Below are 12,259 nucleotides of genomic sequence, written 5' to 3'. Positions count from 1 at the left end.
GCACCTTCCTCCACGCTGCTTCCTGAACAGATGGGATGCACATTCCACAGCGTCTGCATGAAAGATGCATCCACCTGAATGTTGCCGTTGGATATGGACAGATGCTGCGGAGGGATGCAAGTGTTACTATGGCAACACATCCTCCAGACGTACGTCTGCTCTATTGTATGCAGAGGTATACGTCAGGCATCATGGGATATGTGCGCACCACGAGAAGTGAAAATAAGTGGTTGACTGACTCACAAGATAGCGTTCGGATGAAACACTGACGAGAATGAGATCATCACCGATACGAACTTTCTCTCCTTCAGATCTCTGCTTGGACGCCGGGTGAATGGTCCACCAGCAGGCTTCACCTGAAACACACCAACACTCACATCTGAAGAAAACACAAAACAGCGTCTGTGCTCACACAAGCGCACTACTCGAGACAGTTTTTACCTGTTGAATCCTCTTGCAGTCCGACGTCAAAGGATAATTTATCTGTCATTGATCTGGATGTCTTCAAACAGTTCAGATACTGGAACACAAGAGAGCTGATGATGTGAAGTAGTCTCGAGTATTTTAGGGTGCGAGATGAGAGTTTGCTCACCATTCCACTGAAGGAGTGTCTGAGGAGGATGGCGTGACCGTACAGTAATGTTCTGTGTCCTGCGCTGTGAGCCGCCTGCAGACACGACAGACACAGACTTTTGGGCATTTAAAAAAAACATTCGGACAAAATCTGATGACATACAGTATGAATGCAATTCTCTTTATGAAGGAACACGTTTATACTGCAAAAAAGAAACGTCTTGCTTAGCATTTTTGTGCTGTTTTCCAGTATCAATATTTAAATAGTCTCAAGTTTACTTGAGAAGCGTAATGGCTTGAGATATCATGTGTATAAAACATGCATTATCTATGCAAATCTAATTTTGTAATTATAAATTTGAATTAAATACATTTTGTTACCGCACTGGCAAATATTTTGTCTCATTTTAAAGGGGCCACGCGACGGCTTTTCATGCATTCTGACTTCTTTACAATGTTAAACGTGCCGTCTTCTCATGCTTAACATGGTCAACTCGTCAAAAAACAAGGTGGACGTATGCCGTAGTATTTCTGTGCTCGATACACTCCCCCAAGGTTTCGGAAAGTTTTTTTCGAACATGAAAATCTGGGCAATTCTCCCGGAAAAGCACGGCCACGGCAAGTTGAAAGAAATAGCCCGCCCACACGACAACCGACGAGCGATAGAAAGACCCGCCTACCATCAATAGGGATAATTGGCTGCGCTGCGTCAAGATTGGCTGCGCTGTGGGCCTGCAGCTGCAGCTCGTTACTCTTGCTATAGTGAGAGAAGTTGAGGTGTGTTTATTTGTTCACGGCATTTCAGTGATGGATGTTATATAAACGGTGGATATAACGCTGGATTTGGAGATGGTTTGAAACTGATAGATGGAGCGGTCCCAGCGCTAAAAGATGCCGGTCATGAACCGCACGCGGTAAGTCAAACTAAGTCTTATGTCTGTGTTTTGATGGCAATCGCCGTGTACGTGCATAATGTAAACAACACGAATTTATAGTGAATCAATATGCAGGGACAATGCGATGATGTATTGTGTGCTCGTGATTTAGTTCCTCCCCCCGCACACCCCCAGGATGTCGTATGTTTTCGGAAATAATCATACAGCTGTAGCTCTCTTTTATAAATTTGATAAAACTAAAAACAACGTATTTAATACTACTGTATAGGTACTCAACATTAATATGAGATTGGCAGAAACTGCGTGTGTTATGGCAGCTTATTTTAAGCAAAAACATTTACTTTCAGAAATGTCTTAATACCTTTTTTGCCTCTCAAGTAAATGTATCTTAATTTAAGAAAGTTTAGAAATGTTTAATAGGAAAAACGACAAAAATACTACGCATGTAAGAAAAACATTACTGGCTGTGAACATCGTTACAACAACATCCAGCCGTGGAACAAATTAAATGAAGAGACCATTCCAAATGTTCATTTAATCATTTCTAGATGTATTGTGGTTGTTCCAGTCGAGTGTCTCTTGAATTTCAACAAAATCAAACCTCAGGAGTTACAAAGTCATCCAACAGCACTGTGAAAAACTGACAGAAAGACAAAACTGGGAAAAAAATTAGACTTTTCCTAAATACATGTAGAAATATGACTGTTGTATTGTTGAAAAGTGAATCTGAACTTGTTTTCTTTGCAGTATTTGTTTCTCCAGTTTTCAGTTTCTGAAAATAAATGCCCATAGAAACAAGATTTTTCTTTGAAATTTGTAAGAAATATTGTTAGTAGTAAACAAAAATCATCATTTTACCCAAACACATACCTATAAATAGCACATTTACAAAAAAATAAAAACAATTTGGAAATGATCTCTTAATTTTTTCAGCGGCTGTACATTAACATACATTTAATATTTCTCTGAAAATCAAGACATACCATCTTGTATGATATATATATATGTATGATATACATAAGTAAATATATTTAAATATACACTTGTTTTAAGGATATTTAGAGCTGTATTGGGAACGAGACAAACAAAAGAGTAATACAAATAAGTTTTTTGTAGTGAATCATTTCAGATATTTATGTAGCAATGATCAATACAGTAAACTGATGTAAACTAAATGTCAGTAAATGTTAAACGTGTTTTTTCTATCACACATGGTAAGAATCGCTCACCTTTCTAATGAATTGCTGTGAGACGCATGAGAGACAACAAAAGAAAAAATAATTTAAACAACAAAATCCATCATCAACAACATCACTGCGGATACACAGACAGACATCACAAAAGTCAAATGTAAAAATTTGGACAAAACCAACACCGTCCTAAAGTATTTGATTTAGTTATAAATGATTTATTACATTAAATGTATTTATTTGTTTTTAATGCCATATCAGCACTAAATGCCATTTATGGCAAACTTATTATCATGATACAATCAAACTTTACAAGCAAATGTAATTATATGCCAGTGTTGGGTAAGTTACTCTCAAAAAGTAATTAATTACTAGTTACTAATTACACATTCAATAGTGTAATTAGATTACTGTACAAATGACTCTCTCCAAAAAGTATTTAATGACTTATTACTAATTACTTTCTATATCCTACATCAACCTTGATTAGTTCAGTGATTCAAGGATAGGCATGAAATGGCTCTTTTCATTCATTCAAATAAATAATATTAAACTACATAAAGTATTATTATTAACTGACCAAAGTATTACAAATGTGAGAATTATACATTTAAGCACCGATTCTAAAGTTAGACTCTGAATTTTGATGTCAATTCCACTATTGCACACACATATATTACACAAAGTATTTAGTTTAATTACATCAGAAGTAACTGTAATTAAATTACAGAATTTTTCTATTCTGACTTTTTCAAGGGAAAAGTAATTAAATTACAGTAACTAATTACTTAGTAACTAGTTACACCCAACACTGACCATTGCTATACCTAAAACAATATAAAAAATAAGAATTACATACAGTGAAAAATAAATCGTATTCATAAGTTTTTTCATGTTAATACTTGATAAAAAAACAAAGATCCTGCCAGGAAAAGTCTTTCTAAAGATGTCCATAAATGTAATATTTATTACAGTAAAAAAAATTTCATGCAGATTGATTGCCACTTGTATGATATTTTTTCTACAAATATTATTGTTAAACCGTAGTAAAGCCGTGGTAGGAATGCTCGTGTGTTTGTTATAGAGCCCGATACCCCCGTCACCAAACACTTTGACCTTTAAGAGGATGAATATCCAGGGGTCAGAGGTCACAGTGTAGCTCACTGGAGCTGTTTGACCTTTCTATCTACTGCTGTGATGTCCAGCCTCAGGGCCGCATGTCCACAGCGATGAGTCGCCCGCGGGACACCAGAACTGAGGCTGATGCAAATATCATCGCTGTCACACCTCATCAGATTCACAGCAGCCAATGAGAAAGCCTTTATGAGCCAACCTTCCTGCAGTGTTTATTATGACATCATCTGAATCAATTACACGCTCAACATCCATTCACACCAAAGACAATACTAATAATAACTATAAGAGAAAGTAAAAAAGCATTCTTTATTTAAAAGAACTATATTGTGGGTGTTTTTTCCAGCTGATGAACAATAAATGTTCAAATTAATGTTATAAAATCATAATGTTATCATCTTTCGGTGTGGACGCTTAAATAGTCATCGTCGTTATCCTTCTCATCGTGAGCGACGCTAATGTGTAAAACGGGACAGAACAATAGGGAAAACATTGCTTTCGGGTTAACGTGCAAAAGTGTTGCGATTTTTATACTTACGTCATTGTTTTGTCCAGTTTTGGCGAGCATCTCCTGCAGTGCACGCACGGACAGAGACTGCTCCAGCACGAAACTACAGATACACACATCTGGAGGATAATACTGACACACAAACAGAGAAAACATCATTAGATATACAGTAAATGCACAAAATCAATGAACACAAGCTTGAATAAATATGTGGTGCATTTTTTGTATGTCATGAGAGGGAATACTCAAGGCAAACCTCAAACCTTTAGCAAGAAGATTTTCCTGAAAGAAACCCTTTCTCTCCTCTTAACACATCTGCATTTTGTTATTTTTCAGACATAATGATTTTCAGCTCAATACCCCATCGCAGCGCTGCATGCTGCAAGCGGTCCGCGTGTCTTTAGATGAGCCGTGAGGTTCGGGACTGAAGCCAAAGAGGCCCGCTGAGAGTTTGAGGTGAGCAAAGAGACGCAGACCTGCTACAAGACCAATGAAACCGCCTGCGTTCAGCAAACCCAAACTTCATAAACCAGATCATGACGTCTACCCAGATCCAGAAACCTTGTCAGGTCGTAGAAGAGATGATGGGCCACACAATAAACCAGCTTTCTCACTGAACACATCAGAGCATTTAACTGAAAAAAAACCATGTGAACAGACCATCGACATCATGACTGAAGCGTAACGGACACGCAGCCGAATGAGCTGCAGTGATGTGAACTGCACTGCAGAGAGAGAATCTGGGTTTTCAGAACACTGGCCCGGGCCGTGAGACTGCAGTAACATTCTGCTCTTTATAAATCACTTTCAGAAGATCCAGTTCACTTTAATAGAGCTTTAATCTGCCCTCCATGAGCCGAGCATCTCACCTCATAACTCTTTCATTACAGCGGCTGTGAAAATAATGCCAATGATCATCAGCTGCCGATTCTGATGACAATAAACCTACAGACTGACACAGATTTACAATGTCACCCGCACAAAAGAACAGTTCAGACAGTACCACGAAACAGTGACTGCATCAAACGCTAGTACTGTTTTTTTCCATTTCTATATACTAATACAGCAAGACACTGAAGTCTTGAGGGATTCCAGAATAAATCGACTGGTTAAGTGTCCACACGACCACATGAAATCTACCAGCATAGCATCATGACTGTAAAATACTCTAATAGCGCTCAACATAAACAGAGAGCTTTGGATCAGTCATATGGTGCCGCCATATTGGAAAGGTCAAGACCTTTTCTGTAAACAAGCTTACATTTAATTTTTCCTTACTAAAAGCACAATAACATTTATACTTGTTAGCCTTTTTGAATGGATTATGAATCTATGTGAAGTACAAAACTATTCATCTCTGCGGCTCCCTATAAGCAGAACGTCACAACTTGCTCCGCCTCTTTTCGGCTGACATCACACATTTTCCATCCTCTCACATCCCTCCGTTTGCTTTACTGCCACATGAAGCCACGGATGTACCCAGATGCCATATTAAACTCTGTGGCCCATTGAGATGTTGGGTCAACAGCACTACCATATTGAGAAGGGCAAGACTCTTTTTTGATAAAAATCTAAATAACATTTACACTTCTCAGCCTGTATCAATGGTTTAGGATCTACACGGAGTGCAAAAACGGCTCCATCTCTAATCGTTCACTATATAATCTCGACTGCTCATTTCAGAGCATCTGATTGGCTATTAATAAACATGCACAAATGCTTGTGTCTTCATATAAAAACCACATAAAACCACAATATAATCAATGCTCATGTGTCTGCATACAGCAGCTCACGGGATATGAAAGCTACATCATTATTTCTCTCCCTGAGGGCCGATACGATACAAAACACACAATGAAGACAAACCGGCAGTGAGAGAGACGATACATCATCCCTGTCTCAGCCAATGACCATCGCACCACCTTCTCCTGTGCCGAGCAACAAAAGCCAACAGCGGAGAATCAAGAGTCAGTCGCCCGATCTTACGCCTGTAAATTCTCCAACACAAACAAAAATCCATATATTCAGCTGCCGTGTGCTGGAATACAAGAATAAAACAACAACCGGCTGTGCGGGGACCACGCGTGTAGGATCAGGTATGAATGATCACAAAATAACCTAAATCAAACCAGTAGACAACGTCTAGCCAGCCAAATGGCTATACAGGCAAAACACACTTTCGATATAAAAATGTGTGTGTGTGAGTTCTGACCTTGGCCTCTGATGTGGGCTCCAGATAACAGAGACGGTTTCCCAAACCCTCAGCGCTCAGACAGAACTTCCGGTTTTCTTTCTGAATACACGCCACACACTGCAGGACCACCTCATCATCCTGTGAGAGAAACACGCATTCAAACCTCAGACATCACACAATGATAACACCACACTGCCTTGAGTTTTTACATCTTTCTACATCTACATGCTTTAGAACAATGCACATTGTGACAAGCACTATATAAATAAAATTGAGTTGAATACTGTGATAGAGAGTTTCACAGATAAACAAACATTCATTCTGCACTGAAGGTCTTTACGCACATGTTCCATCACCACAAATGAAAACACAAGTCATTCATCAACAAGGTAAAAATCATAACTTAGATCTCCTATATCTCAACAGTCTCTTGTGGAAAGCAATGTGATGAACTGCAGATCCAAATGAGAGACTTCTGCTGACGTTTTCAGCTTCTCCTGTAATGAAACAAGCGGCTGCTGAACTGAGACACGCAGCAATAAACACAATCTCCGGCCGGCGTCCAGTAAAGACAGCAGATCCAGCAGCGCACGCGTCCAGATGTGCTGTGCAAACATGATGACTCTCAGCTGTTATCTGCATCCATCAGCCATTCGCACAACACATCTCACAGCCATTCATATCTGAAAATAATCTAGAGACGACACGGGATGAAAGCAGAATGAGAACCACGTTGACTCAAGCAGGTATCGACATGTTCGTCACAGATCTGAGCAGGGCAGATCTCAGCGTGTTTTAATATCCTCAGGTTTTCCAGCTGATGTCAGCGAGCGTTTCCCGAGCCAAACGTCTGCTGAGTGTCGTGAGAGACGCACTTCAATAAAAGGGGTCAAACGCACACACTACATTAATATTACGTTTTCTCCTTTAGGACTAACGTTGGGAAAGCGTTTCTGCTTCCAATAAAATCTCAAATAGGGCGATACAATGTTCCTGTAACTCAAGTCTAGAGCGTCGCGTTAGCAGCAAAGATTATGAGTTTGATTCTCAAGGAACACGCATACTTTTAAAACTACATTTTGAATACATATCCAAAGTCGTTAAGATTTCAATTGTGCTCAGATTAACCTAGCATTGATTCCTAATTGTAACATGAAAAGTTAATTAACTTAATGTAGACCTTTTTTTAACAAATTCTTCGATAAAAATTCGAATCATTATCAAATGATTCGAATTTGATAATTCGAATTCAAATTCAAATTATCAAAGCTATAATATTCACATTTATTTTATTATTTTATAGCTCTTTAGTCTGTATTAGGGGTGTAAACTATATATCGAAGTATAGCAATATAAAAACATTAAGATACAGTATGTAAAGCTATTAACGCTTTCCCTGCCAGACTTTTTTTTTTTTTAAGTTGTCAGTCAGCGCCAGCATTTTTGAACATTTTTACTCAAATGTGATGGCTCACAGTACATTTTCTGTAATGAATATATGGACAAATAATGTATCAAATGAAAGAACAGAGTATCTGCTTTTAAACAAAAGAATAAACCGTATTCTTATATCTTTATTTGTTCCTTTTTTATCACCAATATATACGTTCTTTCCAACTATGTGTAACAGCGCCACCTGCTGTACAACAGTACAAACACAGATTTCCGTAATAACTCGTCTTTGGCGGGGAACCTTTGGATTTTAAATGACTAGATAACTCGTCAATGGCGGGGAATTTTTAAATATGTACAGTATAAATATATGAACTCCGTTTTAAAATAAATCAAAAATCATGTTTTTATTGTGTTAGTTAGCTGTATTTTTTTTATTATGGCTTAAATCAAAACAAACCAACTGCAGTTTGATATTTATTGGAATGCACAATAAAAAAAACAGAACAGAAAAACAGTTATCTCGTTTTGGAACCAAACTCTTCATATATATTTTTTTCATGTTAAAATTCATTTTTACTTTCCAGTGACATGTCTATTCAGTTTTTATTACTTTACATAAAAATGGTTGAATTAAACCTTGAATGTTGTCAATTCTAGAACAAAATAACAAATGTTACTAACATTTGTTCATGTTAATCATAACCGTAAACCAAGTATTGTGTATCGTATTGAATCGTGAGCTGAATGTATCGTTACACCCCTAATTTATCCATTGTTGTTTATTTCAAATCTTTTTGACAAACATCTAAACCAAAGATGACAAATCCATGCAACATAAGTGACAACTCCTTTAGGTCACTTTAAAAATACTCGAGTTTACATTAGCAACTGTAGTAAATTGCAGTATGCTGTAGTATATTATTGTACAATACAGTAGTATAGTCTACTTACTATAGCATTCTTTAGTATGTTCTCTATAGTAAGGTTCAGGAATTTCACATCCGTTTGCAATAGTGAATAATAAAATGTACTAGTGTTTACATGCTTTCATTTTTACCTTTTTATATCATTTTATAAGTAAGACATCTCTGCGGTGTTTCTGTCAGTGCTGATACAGTCACACATTTCTTCATTAAGCTGATCAATAGCTCATTACACACACACACACACACGCACGCACGCACACACGCACGCACACACGCACACACACGCACACACACGCACACACACACACGTAACATTCCTCCAACACTACTGAATCATCGGTGTGATTTCAGTGGTTATGAATGAATGTGACTGTGAAAATATTACTGTGAAATGAAGTGTTGAATGAGATGCAGGTGATCAATATGATGCTATTAATTCAAAATATGACATTTTCAAAATGAACATGTTAAAAGACTCGCTGTTCTGGATGATCAATGTACGGATCTATACGGCAACACCCGACCCATCGAGTGCTTTATTACTGAATATATCACATGAGCCAACAGAAAGAAAGAAAACTGAAACAGATGTTGGCAGATGAGATCTTAATGATGATTATTCATTTAAAAGATTCAGAATGATTAATTCTTTAAAATAATAACTGTCGAACTGTGCTAAGAATACCCTACAGAGATCTATTTAAAAGAAATAAAGCTGACTGGTTTAGCGTCGCTCTAACTGCATTTGTGAGCGGTTCTACTGTAAATGAAGTTTGTGATCCTCGGGCGAATCTGTTGTGTTCTCCTAAAAGTGAGGAGACATCTTAAATAAAAGAGGTTTCATGAGGTGCCTAATGGCCAATAACAAAAAGTGTAAAAAACCCTACAATCTTTTACGCACTCACACCTAACTCACATCTCACTGTGCACTCTAGGGATGGACCGTTTCATGACAACAATCCGAGCCGTTCAATTCACTTGTCACGGTTTGAGACGCGCGTGTATTGTTCGGTCCTGTAATGCGCGACGTGCTTTTTTTTCCATTTGGAACAGACAGAGGAAAACGTTAGCACAACTTAGTAGCATAGTTGCTATGTCAGCATATAATATGCTTTTTCTGTCAAGTCGCGTTAAAAAAATCACGAGTCGCGGGGCTTTTTAAAAAATATGGTCGCTAGTTGGGAGAATCTGACAAGCAACCTTGTTTCTTTACACCCATGGTCGTGGTTTTCTTCAATGCATTGACTAACACACTGTGCTCACAGTCAGGCTTTTTGGACTTAAAGTGATAGTTCACCCAAAAATGAAAATTCTGTCATCATTTGCTCAACCTCATGTCATTTCATACCTGTATAAATTATTAGATATTTGGAAGAATGTTAGCAATTTTCAATTCTGTGACATCATTGACTGCATAGTAGGAGAAATTAAATGGTAGTCAAAGGTTCCCCAGAACTGTTTTCAAAATATCTCACTTTGTGTTCAACAGAACAAAAGCAATATATAATATTTTTTGCCTACTATGGTAGTGGATGATGTCACAGAACTGAAAATTGCTAACATTAATGCAAATATCTTTCTTTGTGTTTAACAGAACAAAGAAATTTATATAGGTTTGAAACAACCTGAGGGTGAGTAAATGATGACAGAATTTTTATTTTTGAGTGAACCATCCCTTTAATTCCGTTTACAAAAGTCGTGCCACTCGGCGGCCATGTTTGCAACGCCTCTGGGCAGCTATTTACATCATAGCAAGTCCACAGTCCTAACTACTTGAATGGGGGAAGGCCGATATTTCTAAAAATCACTTGCAAAAATCACAATAAAACAGCATATTTCCAATCAATAATTAAACATGACATGATCTGAATCATAACTTTGGTTTGTTAAGCTTAAATTGCACTAAAAATCCCCTTTTCCGAGGTCGCCTCATCTACTGCGCCTGCGCACAGGCTGGCAAGCTCCTCACGAGACCCAGAGAATCCTCAGTCTTTACTGATTGACGATTGGCTCATTTAACTGGAAGGCGGGACTTCCTTCGCTAGAGCGGCCATATTGAGGGTTGCATTCCTCGCCATTCATTGTAACGGCAGTGACGCATCTTGATAATATTAAACTTTTTTGATTGTTCTAAGCTAGAATTTAAGGCCAACAGTTGTAAACCTTTTTTTTTATTAACAACATCTCCCCTCTTGCTGTATCAGAATCTTACCTATAGGTTTAATTTATGTGTCTACGCCTAAAATCAAGCTGCCTCGTTATTTCAGTTTTTTGATGACATGACATGACCTTAAGAATAACTTATTTTATTTTAAAACTGTAAATGGTGGATTATAAGGCTATATAGTTTGTGCTGATGTATGGTATCTCTGGAGTGTTAAAAGAGAAAAAACATTAACTATCAGGGCTCTAGAGTGCGACCAGCCGTTCGAGGGAGAAAAAAAGTCTCTGCGACTCTAAAAGTCTCCCTGCGATTCAATAACAGACACACATTAGGCCCATATCATGGTCTAAACCAATCAGAGATAGTGATGGGCGGACCCCCACTCTGACTGGCCGTGGTCCAGATATTCCTGTACGTGTGTGTACCAGAGGTCGCGTTAACCGAAAACTCTCTGTCATTGACAGATTTTTTTTTACCAGTGACGGAAAAATCCAAAGGCCGTTCGTCCGTCATTTTGACAGATTACAATGAGGGCAATTTGTAACTCCCCGTTTCCCTTCATTAGAGCGTGATATGCTCGCGAAGGGACGTCATGTTTTCACCCGTCATTGTTACTGACTAGACATACTGTATGTGATGCGATCTGGGAAAACCCGTCGGATGTCGCGCTGGGACACCTATCAACGTAAACCACATAACATGAAGAATGAAGGAGTATCAATGCACATTTCCCGCCAGTCCTGTGTAAACTACGGCATGCAAAGTTTTTTATACAATGTTTTCGTGAGATGACAGAGCTCCCCGTCTGCAGCACCGGGAGTTATCCGATCGCAAAACATACAAGGGATGATCATGAGTCCAGACACTATGCACATGATAAACAACGTAAAGCTTGCTTCACTGCTTATTAGTTGTTGTCCGTAATGTTTGCTAGTTTCCTTGTGTGTAGTGATAATGGCAGAGCTCTCGTTCTTTAAGTGTGCCCGCACCATTTTCCTTACTTTCGTTTTATTCAAACGGTTCTGTACAGTACTTTTATAGCCTCAAGCACAGCAAGTACAGCGTGATGACGTCACGAACATTCTAATTACCACGTAAAGCCACCTTGCACCATAGTGACGGGTAATAATAGATTATGATGGATTTTTTACGAGCCTGTCAGTCAAAATGACGGACAATAAAAAAGTCTAGCGCAACCTCTGGTGTGTACGTGTGAAAATGCGTGTGCTGCAGTCAGACAGAGAGGGGAGGAGCCTATAGGCCCGTCAGTTAAACAGAG

General features: G+C 38.3%; 1 protein-coding gene across 1 annotated transcript in view; it reads right to left on the bottom strand.

Annotated features, from left to right (window-relative positions):
* LOC130560740 (ryanodine receptor 3) overlaps nt 1-12,259 on the bottom strand; it is a 90,753-nt gene that overhangs the window by 70,827 nt on the left and 7,667 nt on the right. Inside the window, exons 2-8 of the mRNA XM_057344743.1 lie at nt 6,514-6,633; nt 4,332-4,433; nt 2,699-2,713; nt 593-667; nt 442-520; nt 244-356; nt 5-104 (exon numbers count right to left, since the gene is read on the bottom strand). Of these exons, the coding sequence (XP_057200726.1) occupies nt 5-104; nt 244-356; nt 442-520; nt 593-667; nt 2,699-2,713; nt 4,332-4,433; nt 6,514-6,633 (604 nt within the window). The remainder of the gene's footprint in view (nt 1-4; nt 105-243; nt 357-441; nt 521-592; nt 668-2,698; nt 2,714-4,331; nt 4,434-6,513; nt 6,634-12,259) is intronic.

The sequence above is a fragment of the Triplophysa rosa genome, linkage group LG10 (assembly GCF_024868665.1).
Source record: "Triplophysa rosa linkage group LG10, Trosa_1v2, whole genome shotgun sequence".
NCBI classification, from domain to species: domain Eukaryota; kingdom Metazoa; phylum Chordata; class Actinopteri; order Cypriniformes; family Nemacheilidae; genus Triplophysa; species Triplophysa rosa.
The sequence above is the reverse complement of the archived record's forward strand: the minus strand, read 5'-3'. Positions and strand labels throughout refer to the sequence as shown.